This window comes from Dipodomys ordii, unplaced genomic scaffold, assembly GCF_000151885.1.
Source record: "Dipodomys ordii isolate 6190 unplaced genomic scaffold, Dord_2.0 Scaffold109, whole genome shotgun sequence".
In the NCBI taxonomy this organism is placed as follows: domain Eukaryota; kingdom Metazoa; phylum Chordata; class Mammalia; order Rodentia; family Heteromyidae; genus Dipodomys; species Dipodomys ordii.
Genome location: NW_012267325.1, coordinates 1092210 through 1119788, shown reverse-complemented (window position 1 = coordinate 1119788; position 27579 = coordinate 1092210). Strand labels below are relative to the sequence as shown.

Genomic DNA, 27579 nt, shown 5'->3' with positions numbered 1-27579 from the left:
CTGAGGGACAGCCCCCAGTCCCAGAGTTCAGGCCCTACAACTGACCAAAAAAAAAAAAAAAGATGGCCCAGGCAGAACGGTCCTTGAGATTCCATCTCCAAAATAACCAGCAAGAAGCTGGGGTAGAGGCATGATTCAAGTGGTAAAATGCCAGCTATGAATAAAGTAAGCCAAGAGAGAGTACAAGGCATCAAGTTAAGCTTTGTTAGTGAGAAAAAATTCATATATAGAAAAATAGAAAGTAGTAATAAAAGGTATCATTACAGAATGTTAACGATAAGTTATACGTTATTGCATTTAATCCACACTCACAAGTCCCTATGGAAAGGGTATTACTGGCTCCATTTTACAGACTAGAAAACTGAAAACAGAGATACTGAGTATTTATTGTTTATATGAGTAAAATCTTCTTGTTTTAATAAATAAAATCTGCTTGTTTCCAGTATAAAACCACACAATATAATACATAATCTACAAAGGAATGACAGAAAATACTAATATGACACTTTGAATATGACACCTGTGTAGAAGTCTACAGATTAGAGGAAGACTAAAACTATATTATGATTTTCTGTAAAACAAAGAGGAAAAAACATGATTAGAATTTCAAAGAAAGAAATGCTAGATATTTCTTTTTTCTTTTTCTTTTTGTCAGTCGTAGGGCTTGAACTCTGGGCCTGGGCCCTGTCCCTCAGCTCTTCAGCTAAAAGCGAGCGTTCTGCTGCTTGAGCCACAGCGCCACTTCCAGTTTTTGAGTGGAGATAAGAGTCTCACGCATGGACTTTCCTGCCCAGGCTGGCTTTGAACCGAGATCCTCAGATCTCATCCTCCTGAATAGCTAGGATTACAGGCATGAACGACCGGCACCCAACTTGAAATGCTAGATATTTCTAAGCAAAATTTAACTCATTTTCTAGACTCTTTTCAGCAAAACTGTATAATCTGAAAAGTTCAAGAAAGTAAAACTTGACTAAAATGTGAACTCAACTTTTACATAAAATTATTTTGAACATAAATAACTTAAAGTTATTGACTATAATACCTAAGCCGTTTCTGTATGTGCATTTCTTAATTGCTTTACTCATAAAGAGGATTTCCTTTGCCTAAAATGAGTAAATAAAACAGCAATGTGTGACAAGTTTTACAATATGGGAAGAATTATTTCCACAAAACAGAATTTATATTATTGGTAGACAATTAGACTCTATAGCTTAATCTCATATAATAATGTTTATATACTTAATTCAGTCAGACAGAACATAATTCTACCAGGAAGGAACCTACATAAAAAGCTAAATATAGCAGCTCTTTCAATAGCCACAGTTTCATAACTTGTATTAAGGTTAACATTTCTATCTCTACAGGTGATCACCATTCCAAAACCACATTAAGACAAATAATGCCACCTACAAAATTTGGCTATTAGGAGATTCCTTGTACTTACTGATTTCATAGGACAGTTTCAGTCTATTTTCATTCAGAGGTCAACCCACTTATACGACTACCTGGCTGCCAGCCAAAATATATATAGCCTTTGCCCTTGTACATAATGTCTCTGACATAGAGCTGATATCTGATGAAATAAAACCTTAGCAACTCACCATCAGATTCAACTCGTATGAAATATAGACTTACTTGTCAATCCAAAAAGTCTTCTTTTATTCAAAGTCCCTTCTGGAAAATCTTCATTTTGTGAATTCTTTATTTCTTCTTCATTGAAGACAAATATAATCAAAGAGCATATAGTCCAGTAGGATCGAATACTAAAATGAAACTGAACTCACCTGTTACTCACAAGTCGTATTTCTAATCTAGTGATAAGAGTCTATATCATCATGAACTTTTTATAATTACCTCATTGGGGAAAGAATTACCATGGTTTCTCTCATAACTGAATAGATCCCAAGCTTGCTTCACTGTAGTAAATACTTGAGATAAGCAACTTGCAAAAACTAAAAGGTTAATTTTGGCTCTCAGTGTTAAGAGTTCCCAGTCCATTCTGTAGTGGGCCCACTGCTTTAGGTCTCTGGCATAGGTCTCATGACAGCAGCAAACAGCAAAGCAAAACTGCTCACCCCATATCAGGAAGCAAAGAGAAGAAGAAGACCAGGAACCCATAATCTCCCTTCAAATAACCTGAAAACTTCTCACCAAATCCTGTTGAAGGTTTCACTACATCCCATTATCACTATAGAATGAGTATAAGCCTTGAACATATAGGCTTCTGGGGAACATTCCAGATCCAAACTATAGAAATTCCCACAATAAATAGTGTATTTCCTCTTCCTCAAGGTTATTTATTATCTAGAATAGCCACTGCCTACCTGACAAATTCTTAGTAATCCTTTAAGAATAAGCTAAAAACCCACACTTTTTCCTTGCATTCCTTCCCATCATTTTAGTTGTATTTTACTGCTAGAATTGACCCACATATACTTATAATAGGGTCATATGTCTCCATAGTTACGACCCTCTGGAAAGAAGAAAACTATCTTATTCATTTTACCATCTCCTAATATGTCTACTATAACACTTTGCACATTGTAGTAGATAATAAAGAACAGGGAATGTGACTGAACAAAATGCAAAATCTTTATTCTTATCCTTAGTAGCTTCATGACAGTACTGTTTGTTGGAAATAGGGTCTAACTTTTGCCCTCTTAGCCAAGAACCAACCTTCCCTATCTCTGCCTTCTGTGTAGCTATAATAGCGGGCTTGTGCAATTGTGCTAGGCTTTGAATATTTTTTCAGTAACTCATAGCACAAATTTTTAAATGGGAAGAAGTAATTAATTCTGGAGTAGTTAATACTTGGACAATTAAGAAAAGACTCTACAAAGAAAAACAAATCCTTCACAAACCCAGCCTATTTCCCTGCATAGGTGGGTAGCACAGAGAAGGAGGGCCATCTTTTTTCTCCACGCAGAACAAGCGCTGATGAAAGGTAGGAGGGATTGAAGTAAGTAGGACAGGTCTGGCCAGCGCCATATTGGCCACATGGTGGATGGTAAAGTCTGGCATCTTGTCTTCATGCTGGGGGAAGGAACCGCCCCCCAATCACCTGCCTCCCAGGTTGGGCGTGCTCAGACCCATGGAGGCCGGGGCAGGTACTTGGCTGATAGGTTACTGAATCTGTCATCTAGTGACTGGGACTGGGAATTTCCTGAGGATCTGTGCCCTGCGCCAACCTATTTAGGCCCGGACCAGCCTAGCTGGTGGACTCCATGCCACGTGTGTCTCAGCAATCGTGTCCCGTGTCCTGGCTCATCTCCAGTCATCATGGAGTCCCAGTTCAGCTCTCCACTTGGAGCTGAATTGGCTTCTTGGTATTGTTTTTGTTCTTTCTTTCCTCTTTAGCACGTTTCCTAGCTGGGTTATGTGTATTTGCATGCTGCAGGCCTTTGTAACAACTGGTGGCCAGCAGCCTGTTAACTGTATAATAAAGACTCCAGTATTCTATATTTTAAAATGTGGCTTCTGGAATGATGTACCTTACAACAGGATCTCCAGTTGAAGCAAATCTACCAAACGCCATTTCTTTGCTCAAACAGAGATAAATAGGACATATCTCCTAAGGCTGAGGATGAAAATGGGATGCTTCTAAAATGCAGCACTGCAAGATCGCTGGTTAAGATCTAGCAAAATCTACCCACCATGATTTACAACCATTATTATAAACACACGTGCGCGCACACACACACTGCCACTGCCTAAAACCCTAAGGCAACTCTTCCCGGAGGAGGGGGTGGTATGCAGACACCCCAGGCCGGCCTTCCTCTTGTTCCAGCACACGATGGATTCCCTAGGTTGCCTGGGCACAACGTCCGTGAGGACGCCCAGGATCAGGACAAGACCAACTCCTCACTCAGCTCCCTTCAGGACAACTCAGGCCAGGGAAACTTCCAAGCATTACCGCCCACTCCGCGGTCACGTGACACCTGGCCCCGCCCCCTGCCCCAGCTTCCAGGTGCCTTCCTGAATGCCTGTAGCCTCGCGTGACCCACGGCCCCGCCCCCGGCTCGGCCGCTAGGTCCTGCCCCCATTGTCCGCGGCCTCGCTTGAACTCTGGCCCCGCCCCTTCTGCCCAAGTTCGCACCGCGGGGGCCCTAGTTGTCACGTGGCCTCTGGCCCCGCCCTGGTTCCGCTATTGTGCTCCGCCCTCCGGGCTCGCGTGGTGGTACGTGGACGCTGTCCCCGCCCACCCGAGCCGCCGCTGGGTTCCGCTCGCCGGCCCCTCACAGTCGGGCGGCCGGCGGCTGAGGCGGAGATGGCTGTCGCGCTGCAGCGCATCGAACGGCTGTCCAGTCGGGTGGTGCGCGTGCTGGGCTGTAACCCGGGTCCCATGACCCTGCAGGGCACCAACACCTACCTGGTGGGGACCGGCTCCAGGTAAACGTCCCGCCCTTTCCCCCGTTAACCTCTTGCTCGGGACCGCGGAACGCGGGCCGCCCGCCGCAGCCGGGCGGCGGGGCGTGGGCTGCGGGAGCGCCGCGGCCTGGCCGGCCCGCAGCCTGCCCGCCATCTCGGCGCCCAGAGACTGACGACACCACCTCGGCTTCCTCAACCGAGGAGAAATCAAGAAAAGGAGGGGGAAACCCTCCTGCTCTTGCAGCCCATCCGCTTCGCCGGGTGGTGTCTGCGTGCCTGGGGCCGAGCGTCCGTGGAATCGCCTGGAACCGAGAGGAGTTGAGCGCGTTCCCTGCGCGGGCCCGCGGCTCACTGGGGTTTTGCCCCGCGAACCCCCCCCCCCCCCGTACAAAACCGATCGTTTTTCCCCCACCCCCCCCCCCCCGTACAAAACCGATCGTTTTTCTCCAAAGCCATGTCTTTATCTCTGCAGCAGGGGGCGAGATTTTCCTGGTTCCAACATTTTAAGTGTAAAACCCAAAAGAGCAGCCAGGGGGGAAAGAGGATCTGATGACCACAACTGATTTTGCTTTTTCTTAGACCTGTGACAAGCTTACTGAATTTTCGTTTACAATCCCTGCTGTGTTAACCTTCTTTCGTTAGAATGTCAGCAGCAGCAGATAGAAGGGACTAGAAGTGTTGTTAAGTCAGGGAAGCAAAAAGTTAAGTCCACTGTGAACCAGCCAGGGGACAAGAACCTTTGGCTGCCTCTGGACAGTAGAAAGTTAAGAGAATTAAGCCAAAAAGAAATCCCACATTTCTTAAGAGTATAGCTTGAAACTGATCTCCCTCAACCAGTAAATCCACGTTCTCCAGTGTGTCATCTTAAACTAACGCTAAATTCAGAGCCAAAGGTTAAAAATTATCCTAGTGTCCCATGGATCTCAAATGCAACATAACCTAGTTTTCTTCAAACTTGAAACAAATTTCAGATGACCCTAAGGTGGCCCATCTGTTTGAAATTGGTTTGAAAACCAGATGAAGACATCAGCTAGTATATAAAGACCATGTTGTATATACCTAATATATACCTACTATATCTTTAAACGCTAGATTCTCTTAACATAGTAAAGTGTGCTAAAAGAGACTCTAAAAGACCTGAAACTAATTGAAGGAAGAGCAGATTCATGAACTCCCATCTTAAAAGTTATTATTCACATGAATTTGGACTGGAATCACCACACTATTTAAACTGTGTCTCTAAATAGTTAAACTAGGATAAGTCAATGGGCAGATAATGCTACTCTAGTGTAAAAGCTAAGTAAATAATATTAATTGGATCCAAGTCAAATGTTCCAAGATTAGCAGCCACTTTGAAAAACAGATCTAAAGCCACAAGTGACTTCTGAATCACTAAATCAATGTTTGTTCCCTCCTTGATTCTAACACCACATCAGGATATCCTCTTGGCTCTCTACCTGCTCTTCTTCATTTCTTTTATCTTCATGAGATCTTTGAGTTCCTCAAAATGCAATCCACACCTCTTGTTTTTATACTGTATTCCTTACCTCTTGTCTTCTTCCTTGAATGCTGTTAATTCTTAACTCCCAAATTTACAGCTCCAATTTAGACAAAAGCTAGACTTGACCTTCAGACTTACAGATGCTTTCTTAAATCTCTCACATGACTCACAGCACTTGAAACAATTTTTCCTAAAATGAACTCACAGTCTTCCCTGCCCTCCTCCAGTGGTCCCTGTTCTGGTAAACAGGATCATTCCCTTGGTCCATGGACCAAGGAAAATCCCTGAGTTTCCTCCTGGACATTCCTTATATCCTAGCGCACATCCAAGCCATTGTGAAGATCTCTTCCTATCCACTGTCACCCTGTCAACAACTCTTGCATAGGCTTCTGTAATGACCAGCCCTGTCTTCTTTGCATCCACTTTTGTCACTTTTCAATTTGTTCCCTGACCCACAGCCAGAGTAGTGTTTTTAAATGAAAATTGAAAGGCTTTGCATATTCTGGCCCCTACTTGCCTCCACAGGCTTATCAGAATTCTCACTCCAGGACCACCTGTAAAGCCTCAGCTGAGGCTGTCTCAGATCTTCTGTGCATACTTCCTTCTCTTTCTTCCACCTATCTCTTGCTTCTTCAAGGCTAATCTCACTTGTCCTTGAAAGCTCATTTGAAATGGCATTTCCTCATGGAATCCTTCTGTGATTGGTAGGTCAATGTAAAACACTGACCTATCACTCCATACTTAACAATAAGAAAAGGGATATGCATGTGTGAGAAGCTTAATGTATTACATAAAACTTACATGTCCCGTTAAAGCATAAATTAAATGAAGAATTAATCATCTCTAACACCTAATACAAAGCCTTATACTGTACCAATAGTACAGTATTTGCTTATATTTTCTTAGTTTTCATGATTATGATTATAGGACTGCTAGATAACTACTTGGTCTGATATCATTCTAACCAGCCAGCCTATGGATGCCAAGTGCATTTCACAAAAGCATTAGTAGCAAATGATTCCCTAGTGTGTAGATGGCACTTGAATACGTATGTACTTAATAGGTGAGATACCCAATAAGCATTGGAATTAACAAATGATAGCCCCAACTTCCTCAAGAACTTCTAATAGCTTCAATTTCACCTTTCCTATCAAAATTGCTGAGCTAAGATTATATCTTATAATAGGGAAATGGTCCCAATACAGTTAAAATCCTACAGTGCATAGATTAGAATCTACTCCATTTGCTTGTATGAGATTGAACAAGATGGTCATTTCTCATGTTGTGTACCTGTACAATGAGGGTTACATGAAATCTAAATGAAAACATATCAGAAAAGAAAATTCTAGTGTATTGAAACTAATTCTTCTGTTTTCCTCATAATACCTATACAACACTGGGTTGTACATGCTCACCAAATGTGAAATGATTTGTAACAATGAAAGCAAATTGACAGAGACACCAGGTAATTGCTATCAATATAAAATAGTTATAAAGAAGTTGATCCCACTAACTTTTTCTCTTTGTTACAGACTATTATTATGTGCCAGTACAAAGTTAGGATGAATAAATCAGCCATGAATCTTTACTGATTCATTTACATTCCTTTCTTGAACCCTTTGTGAGTGTACCTAGCATTTGTAAATGGCTTCCTGACATGAGGATATTGTCTCTGACCATGAAGAATAAAGTCAACCAAGCCATGTAAAGATGACAGTACATAATCCACTATAACTATTCACATTACATGTGAAATAACTTTATTAGGAAGAAAGAGAACATTTCTAGTATAGAACTGAAGTTTTTGAAGTTTTTTTTGTAGAATGACTCCCAAGTATTTAAGCAGCATCCTTTCTACAGCCATTACTTCCTGCTGGTTGTAAGGAGTCACTGAGTCTTTCCAGTCTAGTTTCTTATTCTATCCAATATCTCCCTGGAATTGGTTTGAAGATTAAAGTATATAATTATAAATGTTCCCAAGGGTTTTAGTCACCATATGAATGCAAAATATTGTCTAAGGACCTTGTTACTGCTCTTCATACTTGCTATAAATTCATTTTTTTCAGGTTTTACAACATCCCTACTCTGAGTAGATCGTTTACTCTAGGACTTGTAAATGTCCTGTTATCTTCAGTTGCATTGTCATTTCTTTGCCAATCCCAATTTTGTTAAGCCAAGACAGAATGATCAGAAAATCTAAACAAGCCTGGGAACCACATTTAGTGCCTGCCAGAGGTCTGCTATTACTCAGACTTTGATCTGCAAACAGGCTGCACAGGTGTTCTAAAAGATCTGTTTTCTGTGCTATTAGATTATAGCAAAACTGTGTATCCTGCTAATTTTGTCATGACTTTTGAATAACATACAAAAATTTTAAATTCAGGTTTATATTGCCAGATATTTCAAATCTGTTTCAAAGAAAGAGAGAAAAGCAACAATTAAAAAATACTAAGAAGGCTTTGTGGTATGAAAGAAATTGAGAAGTTGATCCGAGACATAGAAGGATTCTTCTCAAGGATGAGAAAACTAAAATAATCTGACTGATATTGATTAAAGGGCAGCAAGAATTTGGGGTAAATAAGCACCAAATAACCACACATTACTAGAGGCAGTCAAAATCTAGGATTGTGAGCTACAAGGTATATGTTTTGTATGTTTCTAATTTAGTGTGAACAAATGTACACAGGGCCAAGCAATATGGCAGTCTCTAAATTCCTAGAATCAAACAGTTAAGATTCTTGCCCTTATGGGCCTCACATTTATATAGTGATAGAGAGTACAAGATGACCAATAAATAAATAAATGTATAAAAATATGTTACAATGCAATAAATTTCTGTACAGGAAAAGCAAAGGAGATGGCTAGAAATGCTATCAAAATGCGCTGTGAGGGGCTGGGAATATGGTTCAGTGGTAGAGTGCTTGCCTTGCATGCATGAGTCCCTGGGTTCAATTCCTCAGCATCACATAAGCAGAAAAAGCAGGAAGGGGCACTGTGGCTCAAGTGGTAGAGCACTAGCCTTGAGCTGAAGAGCACAAGGACAGAACCTAGGCCCAGATTTCAGGCCCCATGACCGGCAAAAAAAAATGCCTGTGACCCAAATCAAGCTTAGTTCAAATTCACCCTAGTATTTATAGTCTTTGCTGATAACACCCCAAACATTCCACCTAACATCCTCAGAATCATTGTCTTTTTCATTTCCTGTCATATTGATTATGCCTTGTAAATATTCTTTGAACCATTGCAGTCCTTACATTTTTATTCAACATGACCTTAGAGTGCTCCCTTAATTATCTATTTACTGTTTCCAGATAGTTCACTTTCTGAAGTCCATTTACTTCTATACAAAGCTTAAGATATAAAGAGAGACCATCTAGCCATAAGGTTACCATCTTCTTCTCCAGAGAGAGGCCAGTTAACTTTTTTACTGTGATTCATAAAAACATAAAAATGTACCTATAAATAGAACCCCATGTTATACTTTAATACATGTTATATTGCATAATGTTCAAATCAGATCAAAGATCTGATCACTTCTTTGTGATGAAAACTTTCAAAATCTAGCTCTTTTATTTTGTTGGTCATGGGGCTTGAACTCAGGTCCTGGGCACTGTTCCTGAGCTCTTTTGCTCAGGGCTAGCACTCTACCACTTTGTCCCACAGCTCCACAGTTTCTAGCTTTTATAACTGTGTAGTATGTTATTGTCTTCTATAGTCCCTCTATTGTATAGTAGCAGAGCAGAACTGCTTGCTCCGATCTAACTGTAACAAGGCAGTTTGTTCTAATTAACTGTGGGTTTCAGGGAAACAATTACATCTACTATAGAATAGCCATCCAGAGCCGGGCGCTGGTGGCTCATGCCTGTAATCCTAGCTACTCGGAGGCTGAGATCTGAGGATCGCGGTTCAAAGCCAGCTCGAGAAGGAGAGACCATGAGACTCCTATCTCGAATAAACCACCAGAAAAACCGGAAGTGGTGCTGTAGCTCAAGTGGTAGAGCGCTTACCTTGAGCTGAAGAGCTGAGGGACAGCGCCCAGGCCCAGAGTTCAAGCCCCACGGCCGACCAAAAAAAAAAAAAAAAGAATAGCCATCCAGTTACTTCCTGTCTGTGTACTCTATTTTAATGCTCTGAAAAATGCCTTTTGTTACTTTCATTGTTTCGTTCCCCCTTTCCACCTTTCACTAGAAAGCAGGGTATTTGTTGTGCTTTCAAAAATAATATTCTATACACAGTTATTAATGATTGAATGATAAATGATTCATACTTCAAGTCTAATCTTAGCCTAAATTAATGAGGTATTACTCTGAAACATCATGAAATAATCTCATGAGTTGGTTCTTGAGGAAAATACCACTGATTTCTTTTGTTCAGGAAAACAGAAATACTGGCTCATAAAGAAAATCATAAGTATGGCTCACATATATATATATATATATATATATATATATAATATTTTATCTAATTAAAAAACTAGCTAAAACTCATTGATACCCCACACTTCCCCCCCCCCACCGTTTTGGTTTTTTTGTTGTTGTTTTGTTGTTTGGGTTTTTTTGGTGTGTTGGGGTTTTTTTTTGTTTTTTGTTTTTTTGTTGATCATGAGTCCTGAACTCTAGGCCTGGCTGCTGTCCCTGAGCTCTTCAGCTCAAGGTGAGCACTCTACCACTTGAGCCACAGCGCCACTTCTGATTTTTCTGGTGGTTAATTGAAGATAAAGAGGTGTCACAGACTTTCCTGTCTGGGCTGGCTTTGAACCTCAATCCTCAGATCTCAGCCTCCTGAGTAGCTAGGATTACAGACGTGAGCCACTGGCTCCCGGCCCCTCCACCTTTTGATGTATAAGGGCACAAATATAAAACTTCAGTGTTCGATTAGGTAACTAATGCCAAAAATTAAGTTTCATTAGGGATGCTATTGAATCATATTGTTTCATATCTTTGTTTCATATATTTGAAGAATTTGTAAAGGATCTAGAAGTAGATAAGAATATAATTCTGATATCAGAATACCTGATTATGCTATTTATTTGTGAAGTAACATTGGACAAATTACTTGTAATTATAATAATGAAATGCCTACCTTAAACTGTTGTCATGAAGAATACAATTAGAATAGTGTAATGGTTGTTAGCTCTCTCAGGTATTCAAGGTTACTGTTGTTATTTTTATGCAGATTTATATTTAGCTGTTACTTGTCTCAAAAGCAACACTTCATATGGTTTCTTGAATTTCAACACTTTATATGGTTTCTTGAATGTACTAATATTAACTCTGTTTCAATTGGGATTATCTTCCATTTAATTTTCAGGAGAATCCTCATTGACACTGGAGAACCCTCAATTCCAGAATATATCAGCTGTTTAAAGAAAGCTCTGGCTGAATTTAACACAGCAATCCAGGAGATCCTAGTTACTCATTGGCATAAGGATCATTCTGGAGGCATAGAAGATATTTGTAAAGACATCAATAATGGTAATCAGAAAGCTTTAAGCTCATTGGGGAAAGCTATGTTTGGGAAATGATTTATAATTTAAGCAAACCATAAACTATTATTAATTTAAGTAAACTATAAACTATTACTAAATAGCTTATAGGCAAGTGGTACTTTTGGAAATTAGTAAGCTTTGAGTACTACCTTCAATTTTGACAAAAGAGAAACGGAAAAGTTTAATCCTTCATACACTTAGGTTCATTCATTCATTAAGTTGACTATTATATGTCAAATATTGTTCTTGGCACAAAAGATTTATTGGTTAACAAAAAGACTGCTCTTGTGAAGCTTTCATTATACGAGGGAAGTGTTTGCCAAAGGAACTCATAATCTCTCAGCCCGACTTTTCCCACTCTAATCAATATATACTAAATTTCAAACAACTACACTAAATTAAACTACTCCAAGGATTCTTTAATTGGTTTTGTCACTTCAGTCAACTCTCTTTTGACACATAAGTCAGTTTTGAAAATTTAAATATTTATGGTTCACTTTTTTCTTAAATAAATCAGCTTCACTGAGCTTTAATTTACATACCTATAGCGTGTCCATTTTAAGTAGAAATTGGTGCATTTTAATAAATGTAAGTACTTACACAGCCATAGAACACCTACAAAGAGACTCCCCTCTCACATCTAGCCTCTCAACCACTGATCTTCAGTCTTTCATTGTATGATAACCTTTGCCTATTGTAAAGCCACACATATTGGAAGAATACATAATCATGCTCTTTTTCTGCATTCTTTTGTCATCAATTTGAAATGCGCCCATCTTCCAGGTATCAGTCATTTTGTTCCTTTTCATTGCCAAGTATTATCATAACTTATTTGTCCCTTCACCTGTTAACAGACATTGACCCATTTCCTTTAAGTTAAAATAGTGTTGGATTAATACAGAGTAATAAATATTTGTATAACACATTATGTAGTCAATTGATTTAAAGAAAACACTGGAGAAGTCTAACACTGCTTCTTATGGAAACTAAGTTATGCTTGTCTTGAGAAGAGGTATTCTTTCTGAAATGTTGGAGCTAGACAAGTTACTTGAAGACCTTGGATGGTTTAGCATTGAAATTGTGCAGAAGTATCTTTCTTCAAAAGTTGTTATTTCTTCATTTTCTAAGTCTTAGAATGGGCATGGTGGCTCAGCTGTAATCTCAGCCATGTGGGAGGCCATAGAGGAGGATTTTGGTCTGAGGCCAGCAGCCCCAGACCAAAAAATAACAAAGCACAAAGGGAATGGGGCTCAATAATATAATATCTGTCTAGCAAGTCAAAATCCCGAATTCAAAGCTGGGGACTGCAATTGATTAACTTTTTTTTAAATTCTTAATCAGCATTTTGCCCCACTTTCTTTACTGTTATTTTGCTTCATATTCTTTTATAGTTTTAATGGTTGGTAGAGCATAACTCTTTTAAGTACTCTGCAGTGCCAACTACCTTTATTTTTCTTATAAGCCACACCAGATATGTAAATGCCACTTATAAGTGACAGTCAATGTGAAGCACCTTCATTACAGAACTTTCAAGCACAATGAGATATTTGGGAACTCACAGTGAATTACAGGGAGATGGAATTTTACTGTGTGATAAGTATAAAGTCCTGGTCTGCTTGCATATTCTGCTTTGGTTTGGTTCTGAATAAAACTTGTAAAACATATTTTACAAATATTATAAATATATATATTACAATTATCTCTGATAATTAAGTATCATTTTTGCAACTGAAGTTGGGTCTCTGCCACATATTTCACATCTGAATCAAAGGAATCAAATATCTACATTTATGCTATTCAATTAAGATTTTGTGTATGTGTGTGCACCAGTCCTAAGACTTGAACTCAGAGCTTTCTTGCCCAAGGTTTGAGCCACTTGAGCCACAGGTCCACTTCTGGCTTTTTCAGTACTTAGTTGGAAACAAGCCCCAGCTGGCTTTGAACTACCATAGTCAGATCTCAGCCTCTTGAACAGCTAGGTTTGTGGGCATAAGCCACTGTTGCCCAGTGTAAGATGTATTTTTAACTAGAAATTATTACTCACAAACAATATCACATTGGTATCAGCTTAAATGATTAGCATATTGCCAATAATGTTACAGGCCATCAATTAGATAGCCTAGGTTTGTTCCTATTAAGATAATTATAACAGACAGAAAATAAAGTGATTGCCAGAAGCTGGGAAGGAAGGAATAGGAAGTAGTTACCACAGGGCTCAGGATTTCTTTGGGGGACCTTAAAAATTAGATAGCAGTGATAGTTGTACAATTCTTGATCCTAGTAAAAGCCTACTGTTGTACAGATAAAAAGGCACAGTTGTACTGTGGACTTCCTCTAGAGAGTCTTATGAATAGCTGTTTTATTTTTGTTTATTTTGTTTTGAAAATGCACACAAAGTTAGAGTGTGGCACAGTTGCCTAATTCTGAGATAATGGTGATTGCTTTGGGTTTTGTTTTTTGGGGGAAGGGTCTCCCTACAAAGCCCCAAGTTGGCCTGCAACTAATGATCTTCCTCCAACTGCCTCCCATGTGCTGGAATGATAGGCCTTAAAAATATTATTTTGATTAAAAGCATTAGAGTTTCACCATCTTAATCTGTTATGTAATGTTAGTTCCCAAAGAAACATTTTTTTTTCCTTCAATCTCCAAGATACAAAATAAAAGAGTTTGAGGTTGGAAAGTTCTGTTTGCTATTTTATGTTTATATTTTAATGTTTATTATCTTCTTTACTGTGTTAGGCTGATCCCTATGCCTTGTCAGTTCTAATTTTTTTTTCTCCCTTCATGTTTCTAGTGCTGTCACTGTATTCATTATCTTCAGTTGAGTTATTACAGTTGCCACCTCCTGGTTCTGTCTGATCCTCCAGCTTTACTGTCCCTACTTACAGTTGCCATACTGAACCTGTTAACACCCTCTCACTACCTTATTTAAAAGTGGGTAATGCATCCTACCCATAATTTGAAACCCCTTTGTACAGCTATTTTAAAATACTAAAAAGTAAAATAAAAATATTAAATAAATTTCCTTTTTAAATGTATCTAATGGATACAACAGCAATGTATAAACTCCTCTATTCTGTAAAAGGCGATTTAAGGCCTCCATGACCTGAACTCATCTGGCCTATCCAATAGTATTTACATTAGACAAGTTGGGAACATTGATGTCACACTTTCAGCAAGCTCATTCTCATTCCTTTACTAATGCTATTCTTCCCATGGACTTTCTCTATACCCTTACCATCGTGCTTATCCTATAAATCACACCTCAGTTTCTCCCATTTCTGAATCCTTTACTGTTTCTCCTTTTTTCTGAATTGTTTCTTTTATTAGCTGAATTGTTCTTTTAGTGTTTTGGAAACAGTACTGAGTGTAGCATCTGTTCCCCATATGTAAGTTTCATTTCCTCAATTATGGCAGTTTTTAAGTTCATGTATTCTCTGTACATCTTATGTTAGTTGGATAACCAATTCAGTTGTTGATTGGTTAGGTAATGTATTCTCTTCATTTCTGTGAGGAGTAGTGTTTGTTAAATGTATTTCAAGGTCTAACATCTCATTTTCAGGTTTGGAGCTTCTGTTCAACACTCACAGCAAGCTGTATGCTAACGTCGTTAACTACCGTCATGATTTTTTGATAGGCAGGTTTCTAGTTAGAAAGAAGTGTCCAGTTCAAATAACTGCCTCTTCAATACCCATCCTGATATCAAAGCTCACTGAGATAATTAAAAACTGCTTTCAGAAATTTATACAAATATAAATAATTTAAAAAGTCACAAAGAGGCTGGGAAGGTGGCTCAGTGGTAGAGTGCTTGCCTTGCATGCATGAGGCCCTGGATTGGATTCCCACATAAGAAGAAAAAGCCACAAGTGGTGCTATGGCTTGAGTGTTAGAGTGCTAGCCTTGGGCTGAAGAGCTGAGGGACAGTGCCCAGGCCCAGAGTTCAGGCCCCATGACCAACAAAAAAAAAGTCACAAAGACTTATGTAGACCTAGAGGATCATGGGAGAATTTTCAAAAATTAAATTTAAAAAAGCTTTATTGAAAATAAAGGAAATGGGAGTAAAAAAGCTTTGTTGAGGGGTTGGGAAGGTGGCTCAGTGGTAGAGTACTTGCCTTGCATGCATGAGGCCCTGGGTTCAATTCCTCAGCACCACATAAACAAAAAGAAAAAAGCCAGAAGTGGTGCTGTGGCTCAAGTGGTAGAGTGCTAGCCTTGAGCTGAAGAGCTGAGGGACAGCACCCAGGCCCAGAGTTCAGGCGCCACAACCAGACCACCCCCCCCAAAAAAAGCTTTGTTGAAATGTTTAAAAAAATACATTCCAGAGATAAACTATTATAATTAACCCATTTTTCTATTATCTTAATGTTCATATTTTATGCAGTCATTAATAAAAGTCATCTGTTTGTAAACTGATCTCTTTAAAGGTTGACTCATTTACAATGTATCTTACATATCTTTATAAATTGTGTGACTAGACACTACCTATTGCATCAAAAAACTTCCACGGAACCCTCAGAAAGAAGAAATTATAGGAAATGGAGACCAACAATATGTTTATCTGAAGGATGGAGATGTGATTAAGACTGAGGGAGCCACTCTAAAGTAAGTTAATCTTCTTAAGGAATGGTGAGCATATGTCATAAAGAAGCAAGAAAGGCAAACTGAGGCATATTTTCCTATATGCAAATACTTTAGGAAAGATACAACAGAAATCTGATAACATTGAGTACTCTGGGGAGAGAAAATTAGTTGCTTAAGAAACCAAAAAAGGGAAGACTTTTTTTCATTTCTATATCCCCTTTTTGATTCTTTGAATTCTGTATTTTTGTACTAGGGTTTGAATTCAACCTCAACTTGCTTCGCTAGTGCTCTCTTTTTTTTTTTTTTACTATCTTTAAGCAGTTATACAAAGGAGTTACCATTCAAAGCAGTTTATGAATATAATGTATGTTAATCAGTGTCACCCATTTCCACATTCTCCCCTTGCTCACCTTTCTTGCTCATGACTGGCTTTCTCCCACTTGAGCCCAGCATCTAGTCCTGAAGCCTACAATTTCTTTTTACATAAGCAAAATTTAAATTTTTAAAAACAGCATTTCCACTGGATACCAGTAGCTCACACCTGTAATCCTATCTACTCAAGAGACTGCAATCTGAAGATCCCAGTTCAAAGCCAGCCCAGGAAAACCTGAGAAATTCTTATCTTCAACTAACTAGCAAAAAAAAACAGAAGTGGAGGCATGGCTCAAATGGTAGAGTGCCATCCTTGAGTGAAAATAGCTAGCTAAGTGAGAGTGCACGGCCCTGAGTTCAAGCCCCAATAACAGTGCACATGGATGCACGCACACGCATGCACACACACACACACACAAACTAACCTTTCCTACCTATATTTCACTTCAGGGCTTTCCCTTGTTCTCACATTGAAAGATGACTCAGAATAAATACTAGGCTAGACTCATACCCCTCTGACCCCTGAGCAGAGTTCAGACAGGTACTTCAAACTCAGTAATTTCAAAGCTAAATTACATACAGTAGTCATCTATACATACTTTCTGATCCCAGAATACCTCCTTTGCTCTGTGCTTAGGACTGTACTTATTCTTCTAAGAAAGACATTTCAGGATTACTCTTCACCTTTAACTGTTCTTCACCTTTACTATCCCTGCACACATACATGTACACACACACATGCACACACACACATATCCCTTATCAGGTTAGTTTTTGCTTCTGATATATTTGTTAGTGCTGTCCCCTCTTCACACTTACCACTATTAGTTACTACTTTACCTTCCTGCCTCCAGGCTCCCTGCTTCCCAGTTTACCCCTCATACACATTACTGCTTGAAAACTTTTATGAGCTTACTGCCTATATCATGCTTATTCTCACGATTCATGATTGTGCTACATTGTGGTCCCAGCCCTTGTTTTTGGTCTTAACTGGCACCACTCCCTCACAGACACAATTGGCTATATGCAAATAATCCTAGACCTAGCTCATGGGTTCAAATCTTCCCCTTTACCAAGTAGACACTTCTCTTATTCTTTTCTTATTCTTTGTACACACATTTTACATGTTACTGACATCAAGAAATCTTTCTGGGCTGAATTAACTGCTCCAGCTTTCATGTAATTTATGTTAATTCATTAAAGCACTTATTAAATTGTATTATAGTTTGTATATATGTGGGTAGATACATCATTCAAAAGTAATCAGCTCCTTAAATTCATAGTCATAGCTAATATTTGTTGCCATAGCAAACCAATTTGCAAATAGGTAATGGCTTAACAGTGTATTGCAATTCACATAAAGTCCACAAAAGGTTCCTGATTAGCCAGTGGCTGTCAGATAGGCTAGAGACTTGGGTCCCTTCCATCTTATGATTCCACACTTACCTGCACCTGGCTCTCAGGGTTGCCATGCACACCTCAGTCAGTCCAGTAAGTAGAAAAGAGAATGGTAGATGTTACTAAGCAGTTACACTGCAGGTCACTGTAGCTGTAGGAAACCTAGAAAATACTATTTTGTACCATGTCCAAGAGAAAGAGAATATAGATTTGATAACTAGCTAGCTGTTCTCCAGCACAGGCTGATGCCAATGCATCTTTAAATCCTCATGTAAACCTGGCATATAGAAGGTGCTGAATATTTATCCTATTAAGTAGTAAATATCTATAAAGAAGCAAGTAAATTAACAGTTGAATAAAAAAGGGAAAATGAGGTAATGGGGTACCCATGTTTTTTCAAATCAATACCCTCTTTTTTCTACTATGCCAGTTATTTTAACTATTCTTGATAATGCATTTCCTCTATAGCAATCCAGTCCTAGGCCAAGTGAATGGAATAGATAGATACAGACAGTAGCAAGTACTTCATTGAGTATTCTATCTTAAAAGTTGGGGGATCACAGTACTGACTTATCTACACCTAATTTTGCAGATTAAGACTTTCCACCCCTTGCTGGATGTCAGTAGCTCATGCCTGTCATCCTAGTTACTCAGGACACTGAGACCTAAAAATTCACACAGCTCAATGCCTTCCTGAGGGAAAAAGTCCACAGATTCCATATCCATATAACCAGCAAAGTGCCAGATTAAGGCAAGTCTCAAGTGGTAGAGCACTATCTCTGAGTAATGGAAATGATTGCTGATTTTAATCTCTAAGTACTTCCCTACTTTCCATATGTGTTATCTTGTGCTTATAAAGTAAGAAGAAAAGGTGAGAAAGCATTAAATTTGCACTTGAAAGATACATACTTTAATGAAGAAAATGGTCTAATGTTCAGTGGGCACACTGAACTGCTTATGCAGCACATTGGCATTATTTATCGATGTCTTGTCCAAAAATAAGGACAGAGAATAATTTCTTCTTCAACATTTGCTCTCCATGAAGAGTCTATTTGTTATTTTGTTGTTAAATGATATGAGGTTTTTTTCAACCAGAGTTATCTACACACCTGGCCACACTGATGACCACATGGCTCTACACTTGGAAGAGGAAAATGCTATCTTTTCTGGGGATTGCATCCTTGGGGAAGGAACAACTATATTTGAAGACCTATATGATTATATGAACTCCCTAAAAGCGTTATTGAAAATCAAAGCTGCTATTATATATCCAGGTGGGTAAGTTTTAATCTGGCAAACAATGAATGTTCATTTTGGTTTGTGTCTCTGTATTCATCCTTGAAGATATATACATATATATATATATGCATACACTTATATATTTATATAAGTGTGCATACACTTATATATTTATGTAATACTTTTTATATTTTCAGTGATGTATATTAACTATACAAAATAAAAGATAAAAGATTCATACATGTATAAAATACTATGATCATATTTACCTACAATCCCCCTCCCCTCACCTTTCCCTTCTTCCCACTAGTGTTGTGGGGAGAGGAAGGGATAAAAGAAGTTGAGATTGGAAATTCATTTCCTATTAGTCACCCTTCTCTTTGATAGGATGGTTTTTGTTTGTTTTTTGTTTTTAATGTAGATTACATATGTGAGAAAAAATACAAAATATTTGTCTTTCTGAGTCTAGCTTATTTCACTTCACATAGTGATCTCCCATTCCATCCATTTTCCTTAACATGATAATGACTTGGTACTTCTTTATAACTTAACAAAAGCATATAATATATATATATATATGTAATGGTGCTTTTGCTCAGATAGATATATACACACATACATATGTTCTTTATACATTTACCTGTTGATCACTAGGCTGATTCCATATCTTTTCTGTTGAGAATATTGCTAAAATAAACATGTATATCTTACTATATACTGACTTTGATCCCTCCAAGTCTATACCCAGCTAGATTATACAATGTTCTGTTTTTATTACTTGAGGATCCTCTATATTTTCTATAGTTGCCAGATTAATTCATATTCCCACCAACAGTATGTAAAGGTTCCTTGTTCTACACACATCCTCACCAGCCTTTGTTGTTTTTATTGTTGTTGTTGCTGTTTATATTCTTGATCATAGCCAATCTGAGTGGGATGAGATAGAAGCTCATGTAGTTTTGATTTACATTTACTTGAGAAGCATCCCTTCTTTGCAATTAAAGAGAAGGCCACCACCAGTTACATTAATAATAACCTTAAGGAGAGTTCTTGTCAATGTCTACACACCTAATAAACACAAACATAAGCTTGCATTGAAATAAGAAAACATTTTTCTTTGTTTTGTGGGGGGAGTGGGGAGGCTGGAGGGAAAAAAGCTACTGTCATTTTGGCTAACTTGATTTCTGTTGTGAACCATAATGTAGTTGTGTCACCTTGGCCAACATTTGACCTCTAAACTTTAGTTTCTTAACAGTATTGGAATATCAGTAGTTTCCATAGCAACTGTAAAACAGTATATTTATTTCCATTCATCAGAAAAAGAACCCTGTTGTTTGTATCTCAGATATCATTGCACTGCTCTATAGTATGATTCCCCCTCCATCCTACAAACTACAAAAAAAAAAAAAAAAGTACACAGAGAGAAGTCCCAGAAGGAAAAAGAAAAAGATTACTTGATTTTCTAAGTCCACCTAACTTGCTTCTAACCAAATATCTAAGAAAAGATCTGTCAGTACAGATCAGTATACTTACATTCTCTCATGAAATCAGACTGCTCAGGGACAGGAAACCCACAGTGGAGCTAAGCATTTAGATTAATACCAAGCTATAAAGGCATATGTGTTCATAGCTGTTTTAGAGAAGAGAAGAGATGCATGGTACAATGCCATTCAAGCTAGACCAATAAGAAGCTGCTTGGATGTGATTATTTGGATAAATGCCCAAAAGTGGGATTGCTGGGTCATAGGGGAGCTCTATATGGAGTCTTCTGAGGAACCTCCATACTGCTTTCCAAAGTGGTTGGACAAGTTTACACTCCCACCAACAATATTCCCTTTTGGCCACATCCCCTCCAGCATCTGTTGTTACTAGACTTCTTGTTTATAGCCATTCTAATTGGAGTGAGATGGAATCTCAGTGTTGCTTTCATTTGCATTCCTTTTATGGCTAGGGAGGTTGAGCATTTCTTCATGTGTCTATTGGCCATTCTTATTTCCTTTTCAGAGAAGTCTCTAAGTCTTAGCCCACTTATTTATTGGGCTGTTGTTTCTTTAAGGATTTGTTGTTGAGGGATTTAATTTTTTGAGTTCTAAGTATATTTTAGATATGAGACCTTTGTCTTGTTATATAGCTAGTGAAGATGTTCTCCCAATCCGTGGGCTTTCTATTGATCTTGCTAGCTATGTCCTTTGCCATGCAGAAGCTCTGCAGTTTCATGCAATCCCATTTGTCCAACCTTTCTTTGATTTATTGTGTTTCTGGGTCTTTATTAAGAAAATTATGGCCTGTGCCAAGGAGCCCTAGAGTTTCTCCTATTCCTTCCTGTAATGTTTTCCAGGTGTCTGCTTTGACTTTGAGGTCTTAGATCCATATGGAGTTGATTCCGGTGCAGGGTGATATATGTGGATCTAGCTTTAGTTTTCTACAACCAATTTTAGTGTTCTATAACCAGTTTTGCCAGTACCATTTACTGAAGAGACTTTCTTCCATTCTATTTTTTTAGCTCTCTTATCAAAGATTAGGTGGCTGTAGGTCTGTGGGTTCATTTCTGGGTTTTCAGTTCTATTCCATTGGTCCTCAGGTCTATTCTTGTGCCAGTATCAAGCTGTTTTGATTTGGTATTGATATTCCTCCAGCACTGTTCTTTCTGTTAAGGATGGGTTTTGCTATTTGGGGTCTTTTATTGTTCCATATAAATTTTTGGATTGCTTCTTCTATTTCATTGAAGAATGAGGTTAGGATATTGATAGGTATTGGATTGAATTTGTAGAGGAAATGGTTTGGCATTTCGCCATTAAGTATAATCCTGGCTGTAGGTTTGTCATCCAGCCTTTATTATATTGAGGAATGTTCCATGGATTCCAGGTTTCTCCAGAGCTTTCATCATAAAAGAGTGTTGGATCTTGTCAAATGCTTTTTCTACATCTATTGAGATAATCATGTGGTTCTTATCCTTGCTCTTGTTGATGTGATGAATTATATTGATTGATTTACTTATATTGAACTATCTTTGCATCCCAGAAATGAATCCTGTTTGATCATAGTGTATGATTTTTTTGATGAGTTGTTGAAATCGATTGGCCAAATTTTTGTTGAGAAGTTTTGCATCAATGTTCATCAAAGAAATGGGTCTATAATTTTCTTTCTTTGATGAGTCCTACCTGGTTTGGGGATGAGAGTTATGATGGCTTCATAGAAAGAGTTTGGTAGTGAAACAAGGCCATACTAAAGCTACCAGCACAACTATGTTTATTGCAGCATTATTCACCATAGCTAAGATATGGAACCAACCCAGATGCCCCTCAGTAGATGAATAGATCAAGAAAATGTAGTGTGTATATATATAAAATGAAATTCTATGCCTCCATCAGAAAGAATGGCACCATCCCATTTGTTAGGAAATGGACAGACTTGGAAAAAATCAGATTTAGTGAAGTAAGCCAGATCCAAAGAAACATAGGTTCCATGGTTTCCCTTATTTGTGATAACTAGTATAAGTCTAGGATAATCTTATCAGACAAGCAGAAAAGGTCAAAAACTGTATATATGACCGTATAAGATGATGCTAAGTAAAATGAACCCCAAGATAGGAACACAAGATGTTTTATCTTTGTTGTATTGGTTTTAATGTACTATGTGATTTGTTTTTGTTTCTTTTGTATGTTTTCCTCCTGTGGTATAACCCCTGTTTTCTCTGTATTTGATTCCGATGCCCTGCATCTTGTATATACATTTTTCTAATTTAAGGAGGGGAAGGGAAATAACAAAATGCTGAAATAAGCATACAGGGTGACCCATTTTAACAATGAGATGTACAAGACACTATGTTGAAAACGAACTTTACAGCTTGTGGAGGGGGAAGGGAGGGATGGTAAGGGAAAAACAAAGGGAGTAACAATGCTAGATGCTCATTACTTTACTCATGTAGATGTAACCCCTCTGTACAGTATCTTTACAATAAAAAATATTTTTTAAAAAGCTGCTTGCAGAAGATTCTTAAGAGTGTTTTATTCAGTGAACTGGCATTTTATTAGCACAGAGGTGGTTTATATGTAAATTATGTTCTGTAGTCATAGCTACCATGCATTAAAGCCTGTTACCCAACAGGTAGGGTGTGGAGGCTTTTGCATCTGTTACACTTACAAAAACCCCAATGAAACAGGTAGTGATATCCTCATACAACTGAAGAAATGTGGAGAGATACACAAACTTCCCTTACAGAGTTATTAATTAATTAGCTAATAGCTAATCATCCATATCTAACCAAAGCCCAATGTCCTTTTATTTTTTCCTGTTTCTTCTTTTTTTTTTTCTTTTCTGTTCAGGTACTAGGGATCACACTTAGGATGTTGCACTTGCTAGGCAAGCACTTTGCCATTTCGCTGCATCCCAGCCCCCAGTGTTTTTCTCTGGCTTTTTTCTTTTTGCTTATGTGGTGCTAAGGAATCAAGCCCAGGGCCTCATGCATGCAAGACAAGCTCACTACCACTGAGCCACCTTCCCAGCCCAGCCCCCAGTGTTCTTTATATGAAAATAAGTTATTCTGCATCAGGACATTTTGTTCTTAGATATTTGGTTGTTTTCTGGGTTTTTGTGTTTTTTCTTTGTTTTTTTTATTGTTGTTGTTGTTGTTGTTTAACCAGTCCTGGGGCTTGAACTCGGCCTGTGCACTGTCCCTGAGCTTTTGTTCAAGGCTATCACTTTACCACTTGAGCCATAGTACCACTTCTGCCTTTTTCTGGTTATGTGATGTTAAGGAATTGAACCCAGGGCTTCATGCATGCTAGGCAAGCACTTATCACTAAGCCACATTCCCAATCCCTGTTCTCAGATACTTGAAACATACCTTTTCTAGGCTTTTATAATATGTTGATTTGTATGTAAGTAAATTTCAATATAATTTAACCTGAGTTGTAAAAATCTCTGAATTAGTAGCCTAGATATAAGTTTCTTAATGTTCTACTATGGATCTTGTGAGATTATTTTATTTTTGTGTGCCAGTCCTGGGGCTTGAACTCAGGGTCTGAGCACTGCCCTAATCTATTTTGCTCAAGGTGAGTGCTTTACCACTTGTGCCACAGCTCCACTTCTGGCTTTTTGATGATGAATTAGAGATAAGAATCTCACAGACTTTCCTGCCCAGGCTGGTTTTGAACTTCAATCCTCATATCTCAGCCTCCTGAGTAGCTAGGACTACAGGCATGAGCTACCAGTGTCCCTGCATTGGTCTTTCTGCTATCATGAATAGCTATGATTATCCAATGTCAAGTGATACCAGGTTCACAGTATCTGCACTTGACTTCAAAGTAGTAGCTAAGATTACAAGCATGAACCACCAGTGGACATCATCAGTCTTGTGAATTCTTAATGGATCTTAGTCACTTACATAAAACTGCTTTCCACATTTCTACCATTCAGTCTTTTATAAGTAAAATTTGACCATTGTCGTTAAGAGAAAACAGAATGCTTAAAAATTGCTAGTCAGAATCCAAGCTTTATCCATATGTAGCTGTATGACTTTGGGAAGACTTTGCCTCAGTGTGCTATAAAAAAAGGTGATAATAGTCATACTGACTTCATGGGACTCTTGTAAACAGTGTACATTAAGCATGTGAGTAACACCCACCACATAACATTTTACAAAAATTACCTATTTTTATGTTGTAGTTGCTGTTTTTATCATGTCTTTTTGTATGCATTTTGTATCATTATAAAGTCTTTTTGTATGTACATATAATTTTTATTTTATTTTTATATAAAATGTTTATGTCTCTTGTAGCAAATAATATTTGTATGCTTAACCACTTGTTCTATGAATTATTTTTAAATAGAGTGAATTAACTTTGAGTTTACTTAAAATTTTTATTTGTTTGAGGTAATTTCATCATTATTTTAATTCAGGACATGGCCCAGTAATCCATGATGCTGAAGCTAAAATTCTACAATATATTTCTCACAGAAATAACCGAGAAGAGCAAATCCTCGCATTATTTCGTGATAACTTTGAAAAATCATTTACAGTGATGGACATGGTAAAAATTATATACAAGGTAATTTGTCATTACTTGTACATAGTCTATTGTACTTGTGCTTATACACAGATCTATTCAAACAATCTATTTAATAGACCTTATATGATAAACCTACCATATCCTGTCAGACTCAGTTTGTGAATTTTACAAGTGGTGCTTTTATAAATAATAAAATTGAGACCAGCAATTTCACTTTATAGAATACCAAAGTTAAACAATAACATCCCTCTTCCCCCAAAAAATTGTTCATAGAAAACAAAATTAGCCATCTTGAGCCAACCCAGTCAGGCTTCATACTGTAATCTCCAGATCTCAGCCTCCAGTAGCTATAATTACAGGAGTAAGCCACCAGCATCCCACTACATTGGATTCTGACTGAGGTAATTTGCACATCTTGGTAGAAGGTTTTTAAGAAGTTAAGAAATGAAGGAAGTATATTTATTCAAGCTTGGCATCAGGACTGTAATCCCAATTTAATGGATAAAACAAACATTTGCCATGTTTCTTACCCAGATAAAAGTTATCAGTACTTCATTATTTTAGTAAAAGTAAAGGAAACCATGCCTTGTATAACGACATTATCGTGTAACCTGAATATTTATACATTTATTACTTCATCTGTATATATTAATTATATCCTGTGTGCCATGATGTTGAACACTAGGAATTTATTAGTGAGTAAATTAGTTACCACTGTCATTTTTTGTGGCACTTAGTCTATTTTATCTGTAAGAATATAGTGTCTTACAGTAAAACCATGTACAAGTAAAATCTTTTACTTTGTTACTATTTAAAAATGTGTTTAAGTTAAACTTGTATATTTTGTATATATTTTGTTTTCCCTTAATGCTTTCAAAAATTAAGTGTTCTTTAAAAAGAATGAAAATAAAAGTGTTTGTCTTTTGCCTTTATTATTCTTTTAGAATATTCCTGAGAATTTACATAAAATGGCTGAACAGAATCTCTTGCTTCATTTGAAAAAATTAGAAAAAGATGGAAAAATATGTAAGTGAGCTTCCAAATTTGAATTGTTTCACTTATTAACATGTAAAATGTTTTTGTACACTTAACTACTTTCCTATTTGGAAAAATGGTACCCATCAGAGTTCACTATTGAATGTCATATCATGTTTGGTTAGAGAGACAGGCTCTAGAATGGTTGGCAGCACCAAGCTAATTGGCCACAAGTTGAAACCAAAAGCTCCCACAGTAATTAGAACATCCTGTAGGGTTCTAGGGTGCACCACCATAATGCCAGCCAGAGGTGTGTATCACAACGAAGAATCTTACATGTGAAGATTTGGAAATAAGCATAGGTTTTATGTAAGTGCTAGTAAAGTTAGTGAAGTCAATACACTAAAGTAGTAATTCTTGTAATTTACTAGCATGAAATTAATTGGTCAAAATCGGCAATCTTTATGAAAGTTTAGTCCTTAAAATCAAAACGTTCTTCAAAGCTTGAATTTTGTATAGAAGCCTCGGCTTTTCTAATAAAAAAGAACCTTTATTAAGTCAAAAAATATTTTTTAAATGTATGGTTTTTCTAATCAAAGACAGTAAAAATCTGCTGATTGGCTTACCTTTTGTTTTTACCTTATTTTCTTTCTACAGTTAGCAACATGGATCCTGACAAGAAATGGAGATCTGTACTTTAGTTTCAAATTAATGAAAGTCTGGCTCAGTTTGATTTAAGAACATGATCTCTTTCCTTACCTATAAATTATTTACAGAGAATATAGAATGTGGAGCTCTGAAAATAAGCCTAGATATACTTAAAGACAATGCCAGAAGGAAAGGCACAGAACAAGTGAGCAAGTATAGTGATGGTACTCACTGGACACTATGTTGAAAATGAACTACATGACTTGTCGGGAGGGGGAAATGGGAGAGAAAACCTGGGAGAGAGTGAGAGAAGAGGTGACAATGTCCAAAAAGAAATGCACTCATTACCTGGCTTATGTAACAATAACCCTCTGTACATCACCTTTATAACAATAAAAGTTAAGACAATGTCATATGTATTCTGAACATATAAATTTCATTGTACATCTTGGATATAAATTATTTTTATCTAAATAAATTATATTTATCTAAGCTTGGTCTTAAATTTTACCAAGAAGCCAGGAACCAACAGTTCACCAACTTTCTATGAATTAAGTAAAATGGTAACTTTAAAAATAATAAAATTTACATAATGGAAACCAGATATTACTCTTGGAGATTAGTTCTCTATTACTAGTGGTTAGAAATACTGTTTTGTCTGCTGCTTCAGTTAACAGTACAGACTTCTACATACGCCTTCCTTTTCTTCAACCTTTGTCTGCATACCAGCTTTATTTTCATGTTGCCATCAACTGCATTATGATTAAGTATAGTTCTGTGGTTCTGGATTACGTTGTACTCCTATAATACTTATCCCTCAAACAATCCATGTAAATCAATTTTTGGTGAGTGAAAAACATTGTCATAAAATGAAAATATTACATGAGTAATTGTTTTGTAATACATTAGTGCAGCCACCATATTTGCCAAGATTAGATTTTAATGTATTAGTAGTCATCAGCTTACATATAAATTTTATACCAAAAGTTTTTTAAATG

The 27579-nt window shown here is 37.6% G+C and overlaps 2 protein-coding genes across 2 annotated transcripts in view; one reads left to right on the top strand and one right to left on the bottom strand.

Moving 5' to 3' along the window:
- Xkr9 (XK, Kell blood group complex subunit-related family, member 9) overlaps positions 1-1708 on the bottom strand; it is a 29298-nt gene extending 27590 nt beyond the window's left edge. Inside the window, exon 1 of the mRNA XM_013028435.1 lies at positions 1636-1708. The gene's annotated coding sequence lies outside the window, so the exon portion shown is untranslated. The remainder of the gene's footprint in view (positions 1-1635) is intronic.
- A 2500-nt stretch (positions 1709-4208) lies between these two features.
- Lactb2 (lactamase, beta 2) lies at positions 4209-26894 on the top strand. The gene is made up of 7 exons (XM_013028411.1): positions 4209-4389; positions 11180-11343; positions 15833-15959; positions 18804-18982; positions 24849-24997; positions 25903-25984; positions 26591-26894. Exons 1-7 carry the CDS (start codon positions 4268-4270, stop codon positions 26632-26634), a joined length of 867 nt encoding a protein of 288 aa, XP_012883865.1. The 5' UTR covers positions 4209-4267; the 3' UTR covers positions 26635-26894.
- Positions 26895-27579: the final 685 nt, after the last annotated feature.

Excerpts from the sequence above, each read along its gene's own strand:
- Lactb2 (XM_013028411.1), top strand. The coding sequence starts at position 4,268 with ATGGCTGTCGCGCTGCAGCGCATCGAACGGCTGTCCAGTCGGGTGGTG. Across the intron at positions 4,390-11,179 it reads CTGGTGGGGACCGGCTCCAG|GAGAATCCTCATTGACACTG; the intron begins GTAAACGTCCCG and ends TTTAATTTTCAG. Across the intron at positions 24,998-25,902 it reads TGGTAAAAATTATATACAAG|AATATTCCTGAGAATTTACA; the intron begins GTAATTTGTCAT and ends TTATTCTTTTAG.